A 25,848-nucleotide genomic window follows, 5' to 3' on the forward strand; every position below is an offset into this window, starting at 1 on the left:
TGACTTGTCCCCAGTGCCAGGCTCGTTTGTGCAGCACTCGCTTGACCTACACCCACCTGTATTCTACTAGTTTGGATCTGCAGTTCGCACAGATCCTTCTGGACACTCCCCAGCGTCTGCATGTACTATTGCTCGAACTGTTGCAGCAACTCAGTTGTAGTATCCCGAACTTTGTCGCTGATCTCATCGAGATCGCCCTCTGTCAAGGTCATGGGGTCCACTTGTGTTTTGTCCGACTTCTGCTTCTTGCGGGAACCCTCCTGTTACTGCTCTCTGCACTTTCTCAGCTGAAATGGGGTGCTCTGCCCCTCATCTCCTCCGCCGCCCTGTTCAGATTGTTCTTCTTCCTCTGTTGCAGGCGAAGGAGATTTACCGCTTCTTTGTGATTCGCGCTGCTCCTGTTCAGCCTGCTCCTTGGTAGTGTGCTCTTGTTCCATCCGGGCCTTCTCGGTGGCTTCCTTCTTCTGCTACGTAGCCAACTTTTGCGCAACCTGTTTTGCTGCATCCTTCCTCTTTTTCTCAGCCGAGCTTCCCGTGCCCTTACTAGTTCCTGCATCCAAATCTGATGGGGCGCGCCACTCTGCTGGCCAGCGCTTGATCACCTCCTGTATGTCGTGATCTGTGACCAAGTATGGTAAATCATACCATTTCTGCTGCGGGTCCTTGCGCGCCTGAATGTAGACGCGATGGAAATCAGCTTTAAATGCGGCATATGCTGACAACTGCTCATACAAGGTTGGGGACAACCTTGGCCGCTGATTGATGGCCATGTGGAAACTCATTTCCATCAAGACCCAAAAGATCTTTTTTTCTATGACCCGCACGGAGTCCTTCATGGCCCAGAGGGAGGCGAACTACGCGACCTCCGGCAATCCTTCCTTCAACAGAGGAAGTTGGTTGTCCTCCGATAGCTCCCATGTGACCAGCACAATGGAAAGCAGCAGCCACGCATAGTGGAAGGGCTTGCTCTCATCCTGGACCTTGCGGAAATTCGCGAGGAATTCGTTGCATAGGTACCATGACCAGTTAAATTGCACGCCCTTCGCGCATTGTGCAGCTAACGATACCACATGCGCCGAAACCTCGTCCGCGCGGCACTTCCTCATAACCTTTTCGGCCAATATTTGGGTGGCAATCTGTACTGCGGGATCGTTGATAGACATGATGGAATAGCCACACGGCTTTTTCACAAGCTCAAACTCCTTTTTCATTCTATCCGCTAAATCTTTTTCTCCTGCCTTTACGCCAAACTCCTTGGCCGGATTCAAGCCTTCATGCAGCAGGTGCATGATCCTTTGGATGCGCATGTCCGTGATGGGTATAGGCACTCCTAGCCATAAGCAACCATCATGCACGAGTAAGTACTTGCCTCAGACAGGTGGTATTGATAGTAGTGCGGTGATAGTGGGGCACCCATAACAGGTTCAACAACTTGGAATTCTCCACTCCGCGAATCCATTCCGCCGTTTCTAACTCGGTGACACCTGAATCCGGGTAGTAAACATGCTTCATGTAATTCACGGTTGCAAGGTGAGGGAACCGTTCATGGTCCATCATGTCCCAATCTTCCATCTTCAACAGGGGGATCTATGTGAGGCGCAAACCTTCAAAGGGAACCTATTCCAGCAGCAAGGGCATAGAGATGACGAATTTGTCAGAATTCGGGTCCTTAGTGACCTTTGTCTTCCCTTTCCATGGAGGGATGTAATCAAGTAACTTGGTCAAGGGCTCCACTCCCTTTGCGTCTATATCCTCGGTGCCCTGTCCCTCCTCAACCTCCAAATCGACAACCCTCTCAAGTTGCTTTTCCTTCTTTTGCTTTTGAGTGGCAGAATGTTTTCTGGGTGACTGGCGCAACGACACCGGCTTCTTCTGCTTATCCTTCTTTGGCTTCTGGGTTTCTCTAACAGGGGTGGGCTTCGGCCTAGGCGACCTCGGTGCCGTAGGCACAGGAGCCGGAGCCTCCATACTCACAACCTCTTGAGTAGCTCCTTCCGAGGCGATATCTCCCCCAGTGCTCACCGTTTCAATAGAGATTGGACCTAACATGGTGTCAAGGATAAACTTCTGGTTCAATTCTAGTAAATTGGCAAATGTCGGGCTCGCAACCAAATCCTCAAAGAACGAGCAGTTCATAAGCAACAGAAAACACAACTCAAAAACTCTAAGTGTGCAAAGTGTTCTCTGTTGGGCCAACACGCGTAATTTATAGGGGTTTTTTAATTCAAATCCGACCGTTCCCCCCAAAACTTGATCATTAATGTTGTTTTGGCAGTAGATCTTCAAAGATTTTAGCCATAAATGCTGCCAGCCCGCTCCTCTTAACCGTCTTTTGGCTGTCAAATGACGAACAGTGACTCCAACGGTCACTTTCCTGCTGTGGTGCGCGGCATCTCCCGTCGTAGCGCAGCGCCCTTCGTGCAGTTTCTTATACTGTAACTTCACCATTTTCCGCACAGCCCGCCTGCCTCGTAGTTCTCCAACCCGGGCAGTGTAGTTTATAGCCCCGCGCTCCCTTGCAACTGCCTAGAGCACTAAGATTGTCCTGTTGTCATATAGTTATTGAGCCAGATCCCCTGTATATAGCTTCAATCGGCTGCCATTCACCCTTCCTGGAAAAGGTTCTCCATTCAGCTTCGCGAGTTGAACTATGCCTCCATCTGTAATCTCTTTGATAACATATGGCCCGAGCCAGTGCATTTGAAATTTCCCCAGAAACTTAGTGAACTTGCTATCATATAATAAGACCAGATCATTTACCTTGAACGTACGCAGCTTGATGTGTCGATCGTGCCATGCTTTTTCGCGTTCCTTTTGTACCTGCTGATGAAATCCAGCCAAGAACCTGTATTCTTCAAGCTCCATTAGCTGCGTGAGCCGATCTTCTAAGGCTTCGCGATCTGCCATACCCGTGAAAGATGCTATGCGTAGGCTAGGCACGATGTATTCCATAGGACTTACAGTTTCTACACCATAGACTAATCGAAAAGGCGTATCTCCTGTCAGCTTTTTGCAAGTAGTCCTGTATACCCATAGCACTGCAGGTACGCACACATCCCAGTCATTCCGCTATGCATTGCAAATCTTCGTCAATGTGTTCTCCAAAATTTTATTAAAGGCCTCAACTGTTCCATTATCCTGAAGGTGATATGGTGTGCTCTTCTGATGATAAACCTAGAACTCTTCTATCAACGTGTTGATCGTTTCATTTAGGAAGTGCGTACCACGATCACTCATTAACACCTTCGGGCAATGAAATCTGGTTAACACATACATAAACAAGAACTTCGCTGATGTAGCCCCTGTACAATCCTTCACGGGCTGTGCCTCCGCCCATTTGGTTAGATACTCCGTCGTGGTGATGATATAGCACGCACCTGTCTTCTTTCTAGGGGGCTGAATCGGTCCCACGAAGTCAATTGCCCATTTTTCAAATGGCTGCAATGATACTTGAGGATTCAGTGGCAGCTCGTCCCTCCGCAATGGTCTGCCTGTTCTCTGACATGCATCGCATGCCCTACAATATGCTTTGGAATCTTTATGCAACGTAGGCCACCACAACCCCGTGTGCAAAATCTTCTATGTCGTCGCCTTTCCTGCATAATGTCCTCCCGCAGCCCCTCCATGAGCTTTCGTGAGGATGCTATTTCTCTCAAAATCAGGCACATACCTTTGCAAGATCTCGTCAACACCCATCTTATACAAATGTCCAACAATCACCGAAAAATCTGTCGTGCGCACCACTAGTTCCTTCTTTTGCTGACCGGTATACCCTTCTGGAGTCGTTCCTATAGTCAAAAAGTGGATAATATCTACAAAATGATTATCCACTACGCGCACCGCGAAGAGCTACGCATCGGGCAATCCTTCCTCCAAATTAGTAGGCTCCTCCCTTGTTTCGATCCGCGACAGATGGTCAAGTCCTGCATTCAACCTTCCTGGCTTCACAATGACCTCAAAGTCATATTCTTGAAATAGCAACAGCCATCTGCATATCTTCCCCCCCAACACAGGCTTATTGACCAGGTATTTCAAGGCAGAATGATCTATGTACATCTTGAAATGTCCGCCCAACAGATAGTGCCTGAACTTTTGAAGCGCGTACACCATAGCCAATCCTTCGCGCTCTATCGTTGAGTAATTCTTCTCGGCCTTTGATAATTTCCTGCTCACGAAGGCTATAGGGTGGTCCATTTCTCCTTCTCTGGCCTGTGTTAGCACTACTAGCAATGCAATGCAAGAGGCATCGACATGCACATGGAATTCCTTTTTCCAATCCGGGAAGACCAAGATCGGCGCTGTGACCATCTTTTCTTTTAATGCATCTAGACTGCGCTGACATTCTTCATCCCAACAAAATGTAGTGTCCTTCTTCAGCAGTTTCTCCATGGGCGCAGTAATCTGAGCATAGGCCTTGGTGAACTTTCTGTAATATCATGTATATCCAAGCATTGCGCACAGCTGTTTGACACTCCTCGGGGCTTCCAAATTTACTATCACCGCGATCTTGGCAGGGTCCACCATCAGCCCTTGCTTGCACACCACGTGACCCAGAAAAATCCCTAAGGCGACACAGAATAGACACTTCTTCACATTCAACGCGATCTGGTATCTGCGACACTATCCAGCATCAGGTGCAGACTTGCTACATGGCGCTTCACTAAGCCAAACACCATCCAGTCATCAAAATACACCTCCAAGAACTTGTGGATGAACTCCTTAAACGTTGTTATAACTATGCGAGAGAATATCGCAAGCGCGTTCGAGTCCAAACTGCATGACAGTATACTGAAAACAACCCCATTCAGTCGCAAAGGTAGTTTTGCTCTGATCCTCTGGCGCGATCTTGATCTGATGGTACCCCGAAAACCCATCAATGAAAGAGTAGGCCTTCTGCCCTCCAACGTTGTCCAATACCTCATCAGTAAACGGTGTCGGAAAAGGATCATGGACACAGGCATCATTAAGCTTCCTTAGATCGACGCAAATCCATATTTCTCCCTTCTGTTTCTTTTCCTGAACTACCATCAGGCTCACCCAATCAGACACTTTGACAGGTTTGATGATGCCTGCTTCTAGCATCTTATCTAACTCCAAGCAAACCTTTTCCTTGTATTTGGGATTAAGGCGATACGACCTCTACTTAATGGGCTTCGCATCCAACTTCAAAGTGATTTTCATCACACCCAAGTCACCTATGATGCCTTTCAGGTATGAAAACTTGGTAGGAAAGAGATCCTGGTACTCGCAGAGTAGCTCAGCAACTTTATCCACTGTGGCATCATCCCAATAATCTCCAATCTTCGCAAATTTTGGTTCTGCTTCAGTACCAATGTTTACTTGCTTGGTTTTCAATGGTGCGGTGATGTCCGGGTTCTCTATTTGCAGTCCTTTGACCTCGCGATGGCCTTTTGCCTCAAGAATATTGATATTTCTTGGATCTTCATCCTCCGCCTCAGCAGTCACATTATAGCATTCTAGCGCATGGCATAGTTGGGTGCTCCAATCTGGCTGAACCAAATCCAAAGGATCCTACGGTATTCTGAAAATCGTTGCCTTAACCTCCTGCAGAGCTTCATCAATACTTTCGAACCCATCTTCAAAACTGAAGGTCATTAAGAATCCTTCCCTTAATATATTCCACTCTGCGGTGCCATGGCAGAGCTCCATTTCTAGGTACCAATTCATAGGGATTATATCCAAAGTATGACAGAATAAGTGCACCCACTTCGGCTGCAGCTCTGTTCCATAAACTTTAGTCCACTTCGCTAAATGATCGCGCAGATCATTTCTCCCGTCATATTTCTCAGTCAGTCGAATTTTTGGATGACCAAATCACAACCTCATCATCCTCCTGTAATCTCTCCATTCATCAAAGTTGTCCTTGTGCATACCCCACCATCGTGCGGGCGTAGCGCGCAGCGCCAAATCCAGTGCTTGGAAGCGATGATCCTCAGGGACTTCTCGTTCAAAGGCATCCAAAAACTTATCTACGTCAGTTAAACCATCATAATAGGGTAAATTTCTTACCTTCGATGACACACAGTGCAGTGATTTAGTCATCATGTTGCAGCGCAGTGTAGATACTTCATGCAGCCTATTCTGCCAATGCTCCAATTCTTCATCTGAATCTGAGGTACAGGAACTTTCCCGGTCCCATGCAATCCTTCCATCCGCTGTTGGATTAATCCAATCTTGATCTCGCGCTGTAAATTTGTAGATCTGATCCAAGTCATCATCACTCTCCTGTAGTCGCGCACCAGTTCAGTATAGCGCGATCCTTCTGCAGGGTCCAATGGTACTAATACCCGAAGTGATTTCCTCTCAAACGACATCATCCTCTTATTTAAGTTAATGATTCCATTCATATCAATGGCCCAGTGAATTCCAAGGAGTGCGAGGTATGGATTGCTGTCGTCCACAATTTCTATTACTTCAAAATCAGCCAGCATGCCCGCACCTTCTATATCTACCGTTACTCCATGTAGTCGTCCCATAGGGATGATCTTCTGCTGGTTCGCATTCTAAGCTGAATCAGAGACCACTGCAGCGCAAGTCTCCCCATTCTCTCACATGTCTGTTTAGGCAAAACATTGTGTCAGACCCCAAATCCAGAATGACCTGGTCCATCTCATAATCTCCTATCTGCGTGGTGAGCCTCATTTCGCGCCCTATTCTTGCCTTATGTTTGCCAATTTTTCTTACTACGTGGTGTCCATCAGGAGCGCTTTCTTTGCCAGCACACTTGTTTATTAACTCCTGTAGCCCCTTCATAGCCTTCCTATTGCGCAACAGTTTCATACAAGTCTCTAAGAATGTGGTAAGGACAGAGGGATCGACCTCTGTGGGCGCGCTGGTCTCTTGGACTCTATTCTGGCTTCCGGAGGTAGACGCCCCAGCGAAGCTTTTCTTGGCCTCCATAAACGTTTCCTTTGCACGCTCCAAATCAAATCCAACCCCCTTTTCTGGGGCCTTGTGGACCCATCCATCCTCTTCAGGCTACTTTCCCTTGTCCTCCCCAGTTGCTACTCCGCTTCTCAGCATGATATTCACATTCGGATCTTCCTCGCGGGGCACAACCCTCATCATTTGTAGGTTCTATGTAGGTTGCTAAGGCTGCGCCTTCTTCTCCTGCATCTTAGCTATCAACACAGGGCATTCTTCTATAGTGTGGTCAAATTGGCTGCAGTATTGACATGACGAGCGTGTCTGATTCTAACACTCCCGCGCGTAGTGCCCTGGCGTCCCACAATTGTAACAAATGACCTGCCCACGACCTCTATGAGGTCCTCCTCGGCCTCGTCCTCTTCCCTGGTATCCTCCGTGCGGTCCTCTGGCGCCCTGATTTGGAGGTCGGGTCTTTGCTTGCATTCGATAGGTAGGTGCTCTTTCCATCATTAACTCATAGCTACGACAGTGGCGCTCATCATGGCCCACCGATTTGCAAAACTTGTAGAACAATTGTTGTGGTGTCTGAACAAACTTTTGCAGCAGATGACAATTATCCGTTACATGTTTTCCAGCCACCTGACAAATAGCACACCATAGCGCGGGGCTCGCAATCGGCCCTATCGAAGCTTCCTGCCTTAGGGGAATCACCCCTCCCCCCCCCCGTAATATAATTTGTGAAGACATGGCAATGGTCTTTATCATGCCCCTGACTCTTACATTTGATGCACCAGACTTCCTTGTGCACCTCTAGCCTAGCATCTTTCTCTTTTTTCAAGCTCTGCAATTCCAAGCAGAGGTTCTGCAACTGCGAGTGAATACGTTGGACTCCCAAAGTAGGTGTCTCATGCAATCTCATCGCGATTTCCAGGGCTTCTGCCTGAGTTCCTATCTTCTGTTGTGACAAAGCAATCCTCAAGTGGGGCAGAAGCGAGGCTATAAACCACTCGCAGGGTTGACCATCTATGAGTTGCATATTTGCTTCACGGATCGCACATTTCAGCCTTTGATCCAACTCCCAAGGTGTCTCACCAGCCCTCATCGTGATTTCCTTAAATCCAATGACTAACTGTGAGTCAGACTTAGGCTTACTAAACTCTTTGTTTAAAGCATCCTTAGTGTCTGCTAGCATTGCTAAAGGATGATCAGCACAGTACTTAATATACCACATCAGCGTGCAATCCTGCAGAGCAGTAACCAAGTGCGCCTTCTTTATGTTGTCATCAGTGATCTATTGCGCGGTCCACAGAGCATTCGCAACAAACCAGAACTGATATGTATCTTCGCTCCCTATACCTTTGAAAATCAGCAACTTTATTGATTTCGACATGTTGAATGACGGCGGTGTGGGCAAAGGTGTATGCTGTGGAGGTGAAGGTGGGGGTGGAGTGGATGGATGATCTATCCGCGAAAAACCCTATCTTATCAGCTGGACCGCATTCTGCGATGAGGCTTGTGCCATTCCCTCATCGTCGCTCGAAGGAGGTCCAATTAATGGGCTATATTCATGCCTTGCTTTCTCTCGATTTTTGAAGATTCGTCCACTTCGCATAGATCTGAACATCAAGGCAACAGCATAACTCGTTTCTCACACAAGAGCATCTTAATCCAGGTATTTAGAGATCTCAAATACTTACCTCGCGGTCCCTTGAAAAAGCGTCGCTCTGCTTCGTTGTAGCTGACTAAGGTATCAACTGCGAACTCTGTAACGAATCCTCCAATAGTTCGATCCAACGAGTGGTCGACAATGTGCGCGATCTTATCTTTAGAAGCTTCCAACCTTCACACTAGCTTCAGGGTCCACACTATTGGACCGTCAAGCCTCCACCTTCCTCGGTCGTTTGCCAACTTAGCTATCCACTGGTATAGTTCGATCGGGAAGGTGTAGAAGAAAATTTTGTGTGTTTCTATGTACAAGTATCTGTCCAACCATTTCTCTTTTGACAGGTGTGGATTTATGTTCTCTTGCGCCGCGAATTCATGGATCTTCCTATCCAACACTTCTCAATTTCCTTTTTGGTCGGATTCCAGTGATGCAACATCACACATTTTATGTAGATCCCGGTCCTCGCAACAGAACCATTTGTTGGCTTAGTGGGTCCTGACCCCAGTTCAAAGTTAGTTGCGCCAAACAAAACCCTACACTACTGGCCCTTTCGGCATCAACCCGTGTAGCGCAGGCTAAAGTCTCACCCGAAGCAGTATGGGGGGATGCTAGAACCAAGTTTCTGCATCCAAAGATCGGTGTGATGTCTTTCAATTCCCTAGATCTGCCTTCGCGCAGCTCTATAAGCCCCTAGGGCCCAGCACTGCAACATCCTTCAAATGGCTTCTAGACCTTCGCGTAGGTCTACGATAGGTCTTTGTGGACCCTCAACAGTCGAATTAGCTACTTACGCGCACCATAAATTAACCCTAGATCTGTGTTCACGCAGATCTATTTAAGATCTTAATAAACATAACAAAAGGTATTATAATCTTCGCGTAAATACATGACATGCATTGCAATCAGTTAATAAGACTTATCCAATAGAGTCGCGCATCAATAAATCATTATTTCAAAAAGACATTATTTCATCACAGCTTGTATCGCAAACATAAATAGCAGAAGTGAACTGTTAAAACACATGAATTTCTCCAAAAGTCTTCTTTATTGATCTTCAATATGAGGTTACAGACTCAAAACTGCCCTACGCACTTAGCTGAAGGGGTCGCACACTCAACTGCGGACACTACTCTAGGCCTCTGCGCACTCAGCTACAAAGGCTTTCCCTCTAAGACTTACTTCTCTGCGCTATCTCACTAAGACTCCATCCGTTGTTACCCATAGACATGCCTTAGACACTCTAAGACACACCTATTTATATCATTTTACATACAATCCCATGGTCTGAGGACCATGGGTGGATCTCAAAACCAACTTATCTTTACACAAACAAGGATTAAAACCCTTTTTGACTCCTAACCACCTACGTGCTCTGCATCCGCAAATCACAAAGAATTTACATCTTTTTACAAAATTTACATCTAAACTTGGGTTTTTAACCCCAAAACTGACCCACGGAACCCCATCCCAACATTGCCCTAGCTGAGCAACGAAATTCCTTTCCTTCTATTTTGAGCTCTCCAACTAATCAACTTTGCTCTGATACCATGTGAAATCTTATCTATTGCAATAACTGGAAATTATTCTTCTAATTGTAAATTTAATTATGTAGTTTATTTGCTACGGCAAACAACAAATAAAATCACAATTGCAATTTTGACCATAAAAATACTACGGAAAATAAAATGTTGGAAAACAAAGAAATTCTAGCACACACACAAGAATTTTGACACAATTATTTTTGGACAATTGTCCCCGGAAAAACCCAATGCGGGAAAGTCGGTGCAGTAGATGAGGGTTTTATTATAATTCTTCAGCAACAATTTTGAGTACAATAATTTAGGTGCTCAACTGACAATCTAATCAGAGGAAAATATTGGCAAAATTATTGTGAGAATTTTCTCTCACCATAGTTAATTTCTACCTCTGAAATTACTTCCCTACCCTCTACATTGTGCCTCATGCATCACCCTTTGTGCAGAGCTTACGCTGACCCTGTGAGGATTTCGGCCTTCCTTCCTTTGCCTCTTCTTGGAACTGGAAACCTTCCTCCTGGAATGTTGCTACCCTCCTCTTCCACCTACTACTCACCCTCTGGCTCTATCTTCTCTATTGAGTTACTGTCATTGAAAATCAAATTGCCTGGGTAACTAAGTATCTGCAGTGGTGTGTCCTCCATCACCACATCGATCTCCTCTTATAATCCGTTGTTGGAGCACCAACGACCAAGATTAAAACTTAATAAATGGATAGGATCATCTCTGGATCGATCCGTGTGAGTTTCTAGATGATTCTCACCTTATATCAATTAAAACTGATTATTAACCATATTCCCTAAGTTTAGACTTATGAAATATTTAAAAAAACGGTTAATAATCTAATTGAGACACTTCTATGTTGAATTTTCAAAAACAATTTATGGGTTTTGGAGATCTCGTGTATTCTAGCCTCTCCACCAAATTTTATGTCTAGAACACATCCGATGCTATAAAAACTAACAGTTAACCCCCTTATTGAACTTGGAGACACCTGTACATGCTGAAGCCCCACTATGGAAGGGCATGCCACTATGAAGTGTCCATTTGATTCCATGATTTGTAAGCTCCTTTACTCGATTACTCTAATTATCTATTGTACTAGAAGGCAAGTGGACGCATTGGATCTTATACAGGATTCCAAGTGGGTCTCCACTTAGGGTTTGGTCTCCCTATATGGGGTCCAAGTCCTCTAGAGGGTCATATTGGCACTTGTAGGGTAAGCATTGAAAGCCATGGATCTCCATCCTAGCAGAGAGAATATTTCCACTACATGGATCCCTCCACACCATTCATTGATTGCTCGTGTTCCACCTTTTGGATGAGGATGATGCACTTGAACCACCATGCCCAGCCGGCTTTACACTTGCACCACACACTTAGCAGATGTTCCAGGGCCCAGATGAGGATGTGTCTCACCATGGGAGACAAAGGGAGGGCTTATGTCATCATTCTAGCCCTTGCAGATGGTATATAGGCATTATCGATCCACTTCGAGACCCGTGAGGATGTTATTGTTCCCCCACGCCACTTGGGAACACCATATTTGATTTTCTTAGATATCAAGGGGCCACCCCCTTGATCACTATGTTTGGAGCCTATTCTCTCACGTTGGCACACTTTGGACTCCACTAGGCCTCTTCAATGGCCCAACGACTCATTGTATCTATTATTTTTCCCTCCTAAGAGGTTTATCTTTGTATTATGGAGCTATCTTGGTGGGCTTGTCACCAAGTCATGTCATTATTGTACATTATTTTATTATTAAGGCGCATTATTAGGCTAATAGGCTATTCGAATCCCCTTATGGATTGTATGAATAGATGAGAGGCTCATTCATTTCTCTCATCACATTTTTTTGGATTGGACTATCTCTTCTTGAAAATTTCAGCTAGCCTCTTTAATGGATGAATTGGAAGTCTAATGCATTTCGATGTTTGGAAAAGATTTTCTTTTGTCTTGGAGCTTTGATATTTTTGCACATTGATGATTGGAGGATTTTCGCTATACTTGTAAGTGTCATTTTCATGTTTTGTTTTACATGTATTGTCACTTATGTAATGTATGAATGTTTTCACTCATGAAGATGGTGTAGCTGCTTTTAAGAAATGTGAATTTGTCAAAACTTGTCTGTGTGAGGGCTTTTCATATGTTTCATGTTCAAGTATGATGAATAAATGTCCTAGAGGTATATGATTGTCATTATTACCTTGATAAGTCATCAATTGCAGCACCAATGAAGTATAAACTTTCCTAGTAACCTAGTTTTGCTTCTAGGCCATGCGAAGTTGTTAGGAGACTCCTTGATTGGGTATAAGTTATCTCTAAACATTAGATTACATTGACTCCATTCTCCCAATAGACTAGGCACTGGTTTGGTCCAAGGTGATCACCAAACAAATATCTTTTACACCTCATTTTCCTCTTTCCTAAGCCCAAACCTAGAAGGCCTTCTAGGGCATCACACAAATTTCATTGTAGCCATCAAAAATTGAAGTAAATTGGTTTAGAGCTGCGTTGGTGGGTCGTCTAGAGGTCCTCCAAATTTGAGGCTATTCCGACAGTGGAATCTTGAGATATCCCAAGCCCTAGCTCTGAAACTGTTTCCCTAGTTTGCTTTTGGTTAGAGGCTTCATTAAGGATCATTGCATTCACATTTCAAGAGAAATCTAATTCCTTTGATCCTCTTCTCCTCCCTAACTTGGTAAAGTCCACTAGTGTTAATCAACCCCAAACCCTTGACCTTGTTTGGGCCCATTAGGGCTTTTTTGTGGTCCCACAACCTTGCAACTCCAATTTCACAAAGGACACATAGAAACCCTTTTCTTTAGGATTCCTTGATCTTGGGTCCCCCTTTTTAAGTAACACTCCTCAAACCCTAGGTCTTGGTAATCCCCTAGCCCTTCTAAGAGAGCCTTTCATCTTGCTTCTATAGCAAGTAAGCCCATTATCTGAGCCTCTCTTATGAATAGGCTTTAGGAATCACCCCATATCCTATCATTGATCCATCTATTCTTGTGATTCCTCTCGTACCGGGACTCCTCCCAACGGTGAAAGTATGTAAAGAGCAGGGAGATTTAGCTGAGGTAACAATGGGTAATTGCTCCATTGTTGCCCCTTGACCTAGTAGTTTCTCTATAGGATCCCCTCCTAGGACCCCTGCTAGTTTGAGCAGTAACAATGCCCCACTATCAATAATCCAAGAATCAGAAGAAGACGAAATTGGTACAAGTGCATGAGATTTACCTCGATCATTTGATGCTTTCTCATTCTTTTTGGCACCATCGAGAATGCAATCTCCAAGATTGTGTTGTTGGAGTGTTTGTGCCATGATGTCAATATGATTCTTCATGCATGCAGATTCGGGATGAAAGCCTCTATTGTAGTAATTGCACCTGTTATTTTCCTTCTTCGATCTCCCATTCTTGGAGATGGAAGAATTTTCATTGGATCTAGAATTTGGTCCTTTCTATTATCATGCTCCTTTCCTTTCTGCTTGTTGCTTCCCTGAACAACAAGTACATATGCATTATAACTTTTGAGGGTTCCCATTTTGATAAGTTTGTCTTGTCCTTGCATGAGAGACTCAATGAAAGAGTCCACCCATGGCATCTTCCAAGTTGCACCCATCATTAATCTTGAAGCACTAAATGAAGAAATGAAAATGGAGTATTTTGGTCTGAGCTTGGAGAGAATTGGTAGAATAAGTTGTTCCCCTTTCTTTCCAACACCGCATGCCTTTATCTCTGGAAATAGCAACTTGAACTTCGTGAAGAAGTCCAGTAGGGTTTCAAAATTGCTCGGGCTCAAAGATATGAGCTCATTTTCCAACTCATGCCCATGCATCATGTCTTTCTTACTGAAGAGACCATCAAGGGTTGTCCAAACATCATTGGGAGTGGTGGCAGACTCTATGTGAAAGAGTAGATATGGAGAAATGGATGCTTCATCCATTCTGTTGAAGTATTTTGTCTTCTTGAGAGCTGCATTCAACACGTCTTCAATGCCCATAGTGATTCTAAAGTGCCCCTTACTTCTGAGAACAAGAGGGATTCTTGGCTTCCGTTCATGCTAGTTGAATGGTGTGAGAATCACTTGTTGTTGAGACTGATCCATCTTCTTTAATCTTCAATCTTCAATACTTACAAATATGGCCATGCTTTTCTTCACCACCAATCGTGCTCTAATACCATGTGAAATTTTGTGTTACACCTGCAGAGAATCTAGGTGGAAACAAAAGTAACAATTGCAAGCTAATAACTAAAGATTGTAAAAAAGATTAAAATACCATTTCTTTCTGTCTATATCAAAAAATGGAGTATAATACAATGATATATAGCCTCCATGATGACATGCGCCTTGGTTGGGTGCCATAGTGCATGGATAACATCTCTCGAGTATAGACCTAGTCAACTAGTTAACCAATCAACTGAACTATTAGAATCCCAAAGATAACTAGAGAATCAACATGCATAAGTGGAATTGTACTGAAGTCAACTGACACCTTGTCCTAGTTAACTAGAGAATCAACATGCAATCATCAATTAACTATTTCATGGCTCATGCATGACTCCACTCATAGTAAAGAGAAGTAAAACTCATGCATGCATGACTCCAATCCATGTTTTTTCAAGGATCTCCTAATCTAACAATTACTTCTTATGGTTTCTTATATTATTTTTTCTTGCATTCACACTCATCATAAAGCAATTACACATAAGATCTCAATAGTAGAAACAAAATGCTAGTAGGATCATAAAGCGACAACCAAACAAGAGACACCAATATTTTACCTTGGGAAAACCCACACGGGGGAAAAACAAAACAACCTTTTCTTTAGAGAAATTCTTCAGTTCAACAAGAGATACATCTAATTCTTCTAGTCAAGACTAAAGTCAAAATGCCCAACAATATAATTCTAGTCAAACCTAGTCAAGATGCCCTTTGTTAAGTCATAAACGTTGCCCATCCAATTTGGCCCTGTGTAATTTGCCTAGGCCAAAATCGAGCCTCTTTTCTCACCCAGAAAATCTTGGTCATGCTACTCTCGTATGCCCAAAAAATATGCCTCAGATTTGTCCTTACTCTGCCCTAGATTCGTCCTTTACACTGCCTCATATTCGTCTTATGCTCTGCCTCAAATTTGTCGTTTTCTCTTTGCCTCAGATGGTGATCCGAATTAACTTTTGTCATTTGAGGAGGTCGGAAGCTTTATATAGTCTTCTAGGAGGCCGAATGGGTGTCTCTATAAGTTGGGATGACTTGAACACTTTGAGGCCGACTTGATATTTTGGAACGAAATATTCAAATTTAGAAATTTAAAATTCCCTCCCTTTTGATGTTGACATGAAGAACATGTCTTACATATATTTGAAGGGCTAAAACATTTAATTATGAAGAACGACCATAGCTACAAAAATTCAACACTCTCTCTTACCTAGTGAGGTATTCATAATGACTATCCATATGTTCTCTTGTTGAAAATTTTCTCTAAGAAAAGGTTAAAACAACTCATCATCAACATCAACATCACTTTATTACGATAATCTTGATCAACATCACTTTATTACGATATTCTTGGTCAACATCTTTGACCTATGGTAAAATCTACAGTGTCAACTAGGTACCATAATTTTGGTTAGCATCTCTAACCCATGGTACACCATTAGCGTCAACTAGTCACCATGATGTCGATGCCTCTGATAAATGGCATACAAACTAGTCTTGGTTTACCATCATTCTGGTCAATCTCTTTGACCCATGGTGAAACCCTAGGGACACACTCAATCCATTTGAGTAATCCTTGTCCCAAATCCAATAGCCTCATTCTAGGCCATGATGCTAAATGGGCTCACTCAACCTATCTGGAGAGTAATCTTGAGCCTAACGCTGAAAGGCACCCACTCAACTCTATGGTTGAGTGAGTCTGGACCTCTAGAACCATTCTTCCTAATTCTGGTCAACATACTTGACCCAAGAAGAGTGGTTATCCTTTACTGGACCATTCTCCCTAATCCCGGTCAACATACTTGACCCAGGGAGAATGATAGTCCCTGATGCTATCACATCAACACTCTAGACCATTTTCCCTAATCTTGGTCAACCTGACCCACAGAGAATGTTTTTCCTTGATGCTGCAATTTCATCACTCTTGTTGAGAGAGACATGTTCAATCACTCCAAGCTTGTCCTCGAAGTATACAAACTTCATCCTAGGATAGAGGCTTTATTAGCAATCTGCTTGACAGTAGAATAGTACTGGAGCCACAATGCTTCCCTCTGTACCATGCTTGGTACTAGATCTCACTATGCTTTGACCTATCATCATGGTCGTCACCTGTACTTGATCAAACAATCATGCAAGTAGTTTATGAATCCATACTGCTTCTCAACTCGCCAACCAAGTTGTAATATACTCCGCCTCTACAGTATTGAGTGCGACACATGTCTGCTTCCTGCTCATCCAAGAGATCACAACAGAGCCCAAACTAAAGAAATATCCTAAAGAACTCTTTCTGTCTTCTGCACTCTCTACCGAATCTGAATCTGTGTGTCCCTATAGTTGTACTTCGCTATTTGATACATCTCAAACCATAACTGGCTGTGCCATAACCGACTATACCATGTTGGTACTTCAACACATGTTGAGCCACATGTATTGGATCAACCATAAGTTGATTAACTACTTCCCGGTTACCCTAGATTGGTGCTCTTTCTGAAACAGATCTTGTTGTGGCAATCCTAGTTTCTCCCTCTGCGACTACAACTTTCTAGTTACTATAGCATATCAGCTATCTAGCTTGACAATCTCAATGATAGTCCATCATCCCAAAAATTTCTAAGGGATCTCAATAGTATGCTTCTTTTGATCAAGGAGGTAATGCATCAAATCTAAGTCCTTCATCTCAAACTCAGAGGTCAACTCCCTCTGAAGCTAAAACAAGGCTTCTTGAGGAACCCCTGATTGTTCCCTCTATCACTTGATTCCTTATGCTTCCGTCATAAAAAAAACATATAGGATCAACCTTGATCCATTAATCCAAGTTTGAGGTACATTATTCTATTTGCAATCAAGAGACTCCTTCATGACCCTCAAAGCCTTGAGGTGGTCCCATGTACACTTCTTCCTCAATTTCTTCATGGAGAAAAATGACCTCTACATCCATCTGATGTAATTCCATAACAGAAGAAACAATAATTCTAATAGAAGTGTACCTAGCAACTGGAGCACGTCTTTTCATGATCCTCTCCCTTTTTCTGGGAGAACCTTCTAGTCTCAAATATAGTTTTGTACTTGTCAATGTTGCCATTTGTTGCATGCTAGATCTTATAAGATCCATTTGGAAGTCATCACTTACTTCCCTTCGGCACAATCAAGGTATACTCCAAACCTGTTGATATCCCTGTTCCCTCTAAGTTCAAATCTCATCTAGTACAATATCGCTCAACAAAAATCACTGATTCTCGGAGAGTCTTCTTGTCACAAGCTTTACTTCATTCTTCCACTACTTCCATCTGTTGCCAAAGCGTTGGTAGCCTTCACTATGTACCTGCAATCCTCACTAGAAGGCCATGGAAGAACAATTATAACCAAGCAAAAGATACAAAGACAAGATATTAACTAATAGTTAAACAATAACAATAATAATTAAGGAAGAGAGATATAAGTTACTGATCTTTTGAGAATTATAGGGAAATGTCAGCTCCCTCTTGATCTTAGCCATCTTGCAAAAATATTCATCCTTGTTTTCTACATCAGTTACTTTCCTTCCTTCCTTGCATGAGCTAGGGTTTCTTATTTCAGCAAAAACATTGGTCTAGATCCAACTCTAGTGTTTTATTCACAAACCCTAGGGAAATCACATCCAATACTTCAAGTCTTTTGTAACAAAAAATTTGTCACATACAAACTTTCTTTTCATGCCCAAAATCATAGAATTTTCATGCCTCTTCAGCATATTGAGTCATTGCTTCTTATAGCAATGAACTCTGAAATTCTTCACAACCTCACGACTTCAGAGATTTCTCAATTTACCTTGTAAGCATAGTATTGTAACTATGGATTCTCGGATGAATATTGTTTTATTCCAAACCAAGTTAGCTTTCAAAAACATTATAGTAGTACTAATAATTTTTTCCTTTACAAGGACAACTTCAGTTCTTCACAAGAGGACTTTAGTTTCAAAAACTTGATGAGGACTTTTTCATTGTAAACTTATGAATGCCTTTTGACATATGAAAGCAAGATGTCTTCATGGCATTCCAATGTCCTTCTTAGCTTCCTCTGATTCTGATTAACTCAATATTAGAGGCTCGATTCTTGCAACTTTAGACTTTTCTTTTGAATACATATCTTTGCAGTAATATGTAGTATCTCAAAAGAAGTATCCATACACAGGTTCATACACAAAATTCAATCTGAGACACTCCCAGTTGTCAAGGCTTGACTTGCTTTAGGGTAGGCCTCATGTATGACAATATGGAGCTTCACCCAGCTTTATGTGTACTAGGATAACATAATGTGAAAATTGTATTTAATGCAAACCTGTTAGTTCTTTAGTCAAAATAGGAAGTTTCTAAATCTCCTTTAGTTTGTGAACATTTTTCCTTGAACCATAAATTTCAAATTTCCATGAGATTTCTTCTTGGTTCCAGCTTCCTTGAATCAAATAATATTCCATTTTATTCTGGTAGGAATAACGACACTTTATCAAAGAACACTCCAACTTTTAGAGCAAGATGACACTTGCTTTATTTTCATCCATATTTGTCAATCCATGAAAGATTTTTAGGGGGAATATTGGGTGCATTCTTAAGGAAAATTTAGGCATTTTAATTGCATGGATTGCTCACTACTGGAACCTTTATATTTGGGCTTGTAACAACATTAAGAGTCTTGCCCTCTCTTAGCAAAGGATACAAAGAATATTCAAGTTCCATGACCTCCCCAACCTAAATAGTTGCAATACACTTGGTTGATCTTGCCCAAAAGCTTCCCCAAAGGTAATGTGGTACAACTCCAGCAATAATATAAAAGCTTGAATGACTAGGAGAGAATGATATCAGCTCCATGACTTTGTCCTCAAAGATGACTCAATCTGATCTAATAACTTTGGCTCCCAAGTCAATAGGAATTCGGCCTCCAATGTGATAACCAGATCTGGCAAGTATATGATCTCGGTTCCTCGACCTCCAAAGTGACACTAACTCGTCTCCTCAAGAATTTAAGGGACTTGGCCTCTTAAGATAGAATAATCTTCAATTCTAGAAATGACTCAAATTTTCAAGACCTCGGCTTCTTCAAAATTATTGTAACATCAATTTGTTCTTCTTCCAAATGCTCACACAGAGATTTTATTGAGGTATGATTCAAAGACACTAAAACAAAAGTACAATCCTTTGCTTCAGTTATATGACCTTGTTGGTTTTCGCATCTGAGGCCTCTTGGTCTTTGTGGATGTTATACTGAGGCCTTTCGGCTCTCTGCAACCAGACCACTTGAGGTAAGACTGAGGCAATTTGGTCCCTGTTACCCACCATTTTACGGGTAATATACTAATATCCCTAGGAGAAATTTTTTCTCCAAGATGGTCCTCAACTGGCAGCTAACTCATTGTGCCATTTTCTTTTCCACTTGAACCAGACATGTGGTCCCTCACCCATCTGCCATGATCGTATGTTTGAAGGTGGGCCTCCCGAATATAAAGATATGCCTTGTCATTTTGAAATTGAGTATTGAAGTTTGCTTATCATGGACACTTATGGGTATCGATTAATGGGGGTATTCGGCAGAAATAATGGGCTAGGTCTGTGCTTCTGTCCCCTAGACCCCTTTTAGGCATAAACCTTGCATTCTAGTCCCATGGGATCTCTTTTACTAACCATTTGGTTCCAGGGTATTTCACGGGAAACCTCGATTTTGGTTGCGTGGTCCCGCTCCATATCCGTTCATATTACCCTCTTTCCATTCATTATTACCCCATACATCATTTCTCCCACCTGGGTCCATATTCCTCCATCGAGTCCACATAGGGTCAACTCACCCCTTCCCCTTGCCCACACCTTGGGTCATGGCCTGGAATTAAGCTCGGAGGTTGTTGCAGCTAAAAAGAAAAAATCGTATATGGCCACATTCAACAGGAAAAGTACCACAAAATGCAAAAGATGGCTGGAACAAAAACACTTAGCACGTGGGCAAAAGCTAGTACATGAGCTCTACCCCAGCATCATGGCCATCACCCTCGTTCCATCAGGTTCTATGAGCCTTCTTCATCATATAGGAACCCATGGTTGTCCCAAGCCCTGGTGGGCGATGAACCGCGCCACCTTAAAAGGGGGAATCCACTGCTATATCTTATGCATCATGCTCTAACCCCTTAAACCCCGAGAAATTAATCAAAGACAATCATAAAAAGGAAAAAAGCATATAAAGAAGGGTGGAAAAATCAAGGCCGAGGCACCTCATGTACCACGATTGCTCCCTCCTACACCTTATAAACCCAAGTGTGGGCTTCCCTCTTATTAGCTACCCTTGTGCCCCAGCATGTGACCCAGGGCTGCCCCTTCTCATTCCCTACCTCATTCACCTATATGCCACATGCCACCACCTTTTGACGGATGTACCTTGACTATATAATCCCCTGTAGAAACATAAACCACCTAATAGGGTACTTGGTTAACCCCATTGGGTTCTTTTGGAGGAGCAAGTGACTTCTCTAATGCTACACTATTGGAGCTAGTGGTGTTCTCTATACTGATGTATCTTGGAACTTTTGCTTAATTACGAAGTTTGTTGAGCCAACACACTTTCATGCGTATGTCATAAATATTGTGAGACTATTCTTTGAATGTTTGCGATGTATGTTATTTTCATCTGTACTAAGGAAATTGAACTACCTTAGTGGCGTTGGTACTTATCTTGTTGAAGGTGTGTTGTATTTTTTTTTAATAATCGTTGCTTCCGTGTGAACTATTTCGTTGGTTAATCAACGATTCATTCTTATGTATACGCTCATGTGTCATTATTTGATCAATAATATTACTCCTCTTTCAAAGGCTCACTTTTCCTCTCCCTTGTGGTAGAAGAACCTTGATACATTCCACAGTTGAACATTTCACAAGACATTCCCACTTGTTCATCTGAAAGCTCATGTACATTGCTCTCTTGTGCTGAACTTTGTAGCCAAGGCAGTCGGGCCTTGATTCCAGACGGGCTCCCACACCAAATGGTGTGAAGTATGATTGGGACTTTCATCAGGGAGACCCTCTTGCATGTTGGCGGTATCCAACACCATCAATAGAAACTTATAATTCCCATGCGGATGCCCTATCCCAATTCTCAACATTGGCTCTCAAGTGTAATCTTTAGTTAATTTGGGTAATATACCAATAGTATGGAATTATTTTAATTTGTTTATCTTCTATTTTAGTGTTACAACCATGTTAGCCAAGAACATGTAGGATTACTTAGATTAAGAATGTTAATAACATTTGGAAAACAAAATCAATGTGTAGAAGTTGTGCTAGAATAAAATTTTATTAAAAGATTCATAATTTCCAAATCTCCATCTAGTATATTAATTCTAGTACCCCTTTATAGTTTATATTATTCTTACAAAATAAAAATTATTACAAGTCCCAACCTCAAACCACCAAAAAATTGTTTGTTCCATGTTGCAATGTTCCCTGACATTGCCCATTTTCCTTTCAACTTCAATTTTAAATTTTTTTCCTTTCCTCAAGTTTCTAACTAAGGAAACTTTATTTTTCAAAAATAATGCTTTCAATAGATTAAATTTACTTACATTTTATGTGCATCTACTACTCTTCAGGCTTTGACATGTGATTTGCTAGCATGTACCTTAGTCTCCCAACCTCACTTGATGGTATGCACATTGCATACCATAGCCTTCAGCTTTGCTTCATCCTTCACAATGTATCTCTAGGTCTCCACATCCACATCTCTAATACTATGTCATGTTTAAGCATACATAATAGCAGATTCAGAGAGAAAGATACCTCATTGTTTGGCATTCCAAAGTGTGACATTTTATGATATTGCTACATTGATGAGGTGAGATATGTATGCCATGAGTACGATGTGTAACTTCTAGGTCATAATTATTAACACATAACATGACATAATTAACTTGTCATTATTACACCATAACTCAATATAATTTTGTTACTTCAAGAAGTACCTTTAAAATAACATTCTCCTAACAAACACTCCTAAGTACAAAATATGACCACTATAAAGTTTCTACTCTTAACCCAATGAGGTGATTATGGTGCATATTCTCTTTTTGTCAAATACCAAACATAATCTAGCAAGTACTTAGATGAAGTTTGTACAAAAATCCAAAACTCCATATTGTAATGGACCTAAAAGGACTGTCAAGTTGGATAACAAGTAGAGATTTATCCTACCCCTAGATCTAGTAATCACAAAGAAGGATTAAAACATTGGAGGTGCAAACCTCAATGTTCCATGGACACATAATAGATCCAATGTTAATATGGATCTATATTAGTTTAGTTATTATTGTTTGAATATGGAAGAAAAATAGTATGGTCTTACTTTCTTTTTCTTTTTTGTACTTTGTTCAAGTTATGGTAATTAACATAAAATAAGATGAAATTTTCTTCATTTTTAGCTTCTGGCACATGCACACACACTCACACATGTTGCCTCAAAATCCAGCAAGCCCTGTGAGAGACCTCACAAGGCAAGGCCTAGACCCTAATGTAACAATGAGGTGGACTGCCACTGTCACCTTAGCAATCCACCTCTTGCTCTTTAGTGGGATTTCACCATATGAGAGGCTTCCCAGTCTTCACCTAAAGGATATTCTAAGTCAATTGGCTCAAGGTGATGCATATGAAAGGCCAAGGTACTTATTAAATGAACAAATACACATTTCTCTATGTATAGGAACAATGTACCATAAAAAAGCCTCTAAAAGATACTTGATACCTAGGGTTTCAAGTAGGCCAACAAAGGAGTATCTAGGCATGCAAGCATGAATAAAATGTTTGCTTAATGATGAAATCAACAAAAAATGAGATGGAAAACCTTCAAAATAAGACCCAAGTTGAAGCCATAATTAAGAATAGGGTTTTGTAGGGCACAAATTGCCTAGGGTTGATGACATAAGCTCTATTAGAGGAAATTTCATCATGGAAAGAGCTAGATTTTGAGTTTAAAGGGTCAATCAAGGTGAGATTATGCTACTAAGGCATCAACGTCCTCCTTCAATTCAACTCTAGTTGAATTTGGCTGTATGCCGTAGCCCTAGCGACTTGCCTTAAAGGGCTTAGGAAGATAAAAAGGAAGAAAAGATAAAAGAGTTTATTAATTTTGACCGCCAAAAGGATTCCCAATGCCTTTCCCTACCTAGGTGATGGAGTCTTTAGGGATAAATTTAAGAGATATCAAATCTATGCATGGAGAAAGGCGGAAAAGCCTAGTGCTCACTTGTATATCCTAGCTATCTTGTTATGAGGGAAGAAATTAAGTAGAAGAAAGCCCTCTAGGAGGTCTTCTATGGAATTCAATAAAAACAAAAATTAAGATGCAATGATAAACCAAGAATTTTCCAATAAAAATATGCATTTAAACATGGTACGCTAGACTAGCAAACATTCATCACATGAAACATCATTAAAAATATGCAATTATATTGACAATTTTTCCAAGAAATTTCCTTCTTTCAATCCCAAAAAGACATCTCCAATACATAAACTAGTCTCCAATAGCAATAGCTCCAAAAAGGTCACATTCCCAAAAGTAGTGAGTAGAAAAAGGCTAAGTCGAGCTCTCTAAACGAGGCGAAAATCCACAAGTGATGATTAAAAGAAAGAATAGAGTGATCCTCCTTTTATATTAGGACTATCACATACATTAATCCAACTAAAAGCCCTATTACAAGTTTGATTTTGAGTAAAAGTGAAGTAAGTGGGTTACAAGCCAATCCAGTAGCTCAATAAAACAAAATTAGCCACTAACTTTCCACACATGTGAGCTGAAATCCCTCTCTAAGCATGATGACATGCACTTTTAGGTCTAATAAGGCAGCAAAAGTGCTAAATTTGGACTAGATGCATATTCACTCATCATGATCAAACATCAATTGAGGAAGAAACCGCAAATCAAGCCTCAAAACATCTCCATGTGTCCAAAATCCAACTCTGGGTGCTCTGCGTCATCTCCATGTGAAAATCCCTTGAAATATAGCAACTGGAAATATTTCTTCTAACTGATAAATTAATTATGCAGTTTGTTTTGTTTATGGCAAAATAACGAAATATTCACACTACAATTTCTTCACCAAATACAAATACTGCAGAAGAAAAAATAGGAACTAAGAAATGCTAGCACACACACATAAAAATTGACAAAATTATTTTTGGACAAATGTCCCGAGAAAAATCCAACGTGGGAAAATCGATGCAGCAGCTGAGGGTTTTTATTATTATGCAACAGTGAATTCTGAGTACAATAATATTGGATGCCCAATTGGCTATCCAATCTGAGAGAAATATTGGCAAAATCAACTGAGGGAATTTACCCTCGTCTCCAAGCAATCTCGGCTTTGACTGACCTTTGAAAAGCAAGTCTTCCAAACCCTTTTCATAGGCCCTGCATCACCTCTGCGCAAACCCTAACACGCTAACCCCAGAACTAATGCTAATCAAGTCATCTTGCCTGCTGCTGATTGGGAAAGTGTCTCTCCGGCCTCTTGGAAAATCCTCCAAGCCTCTGGAAACTAAAACGACCTCCTCTCCAGCTAAATTGAACTGCTCACTGAAGCAACTGCGCAGGCCTTGCGCTGCTTCTTGGAGAAATAATTCGACCTCCTCTCTTGCCTCTCTGGAACTGGAAAATCTTCCTTTGAATTCACTATCTCTGCCCCTCTCTATCTCTGCATCCCCTCTCTAGCTTGAACTCTTCCAGCATAATGCTTCTCTCTGGAAAATTGAACTGCCTAAGGAAACCCACTTTCCAAGTGTATTTCTCCATCTACCCATCGACCTCTTCTTATAATCTCTAGTTGGGACTCCAACAACCAAGATTCAAACTTAATCGATGGCTGAGATCACCCCCAAGTTGATCTGTGTGGGTTTCTAGATAATTCTCACGTTTCTCAATTAATTGTTCTTAATTAATCGATTTTCCTAAGTTAGACTTAGGCATTTTTTAATTATCGATCAATTAATTTAATTGAGCCATCTCTAGGTGGAATTTCTAGAAACGATTTATGGGTTTTGGATAATTCCTATGTTTTAGGCTTTCCCTAAAGTCTCGAGACTAGAACACCATCTGATGCTACAAAAACTAACACTCCCTATTAGAGAGGAAGGTGTTCTCTCTCTAGTGATGCACAATTTGCCTCAACACCCTATCTCTGCATCATCCACCCGTACACGTTGTTGATGCCTGACAACTATAGTTGTTTGCCAGTGTCCACCAACCACTGCGCTAACTCTAATTCATTTGCCACTAAATATAGTTGAACCATGCTACATTTGTGCTGCTATTGACATTGCACTGTACATCCTATACTACTGCCAACTTTGCATCTGCACTGCAACCCAACTAATACTCCCTCTCAATTGTTGGTGCTTCTACTACAAATACTGCAACTGAGAAGCATCCAAAATATTAAACCAATGGTGTCTCAGCACTGCAACCGTCTCCTGAGTTTATGACTACTACTAGCCTATGCACCAATGTTACTTGGGAGCGGGAGCGGAAGCG

At 41.9% G+C, this 25,848-nt stretch overlaps 1 protein-coding gene across 1 annotated transcript in view; it reads right to left on the bottom strand.

Moving 5' to 3' along the window:
• Nucleotides 1–1,617: 1,617 nt before the first annotated feature.
• LOC149189785 (uncharacterized) overlaps nt 1,618–25,848 on the bottom strand; it is a 138,432-nt gene continuing 114,201 nt past the window's right edge. Inside the window, exons 11-14 of the mRNA XM_089410341.1 lie at nt 3,671–3,788; nt 3,275–3,517; nt 2,821–3,022; nt 1,618–2,115 (exon numbers count right to left, since the gene is read on the bottom strand). Of these exons, the coding sequence (XP_089266467.1) occupies nt 1,618–2,115; nt 2,821–3,022; nt 3,275–3,517; nt 3,671–3,788 (1,061 nt within the window). The remainder of the gene's footprint in view (nt 2,116–2,820; nt 3,023–3,274; nt 3,518–3,670; nt 3,789–25,848) is intronic.

The sequence above is a fragment of the Pinus tabuliformis genome, chromosome 3_1, assembly GCF_031772625.1.
Source record: "Pinus tabuliformis cultivar Carrire ecotype Pingquan chromosome 3_1, CPIR1, whole genome shotgun sequence".
Taxonomy (NCBI): domain Eukaryota; kingdom Viridiplantae; phylum Streptophyta; class Pinopsida; order Pinales; family Pinaceae; genus Pinus; species Pinus tabuliformis.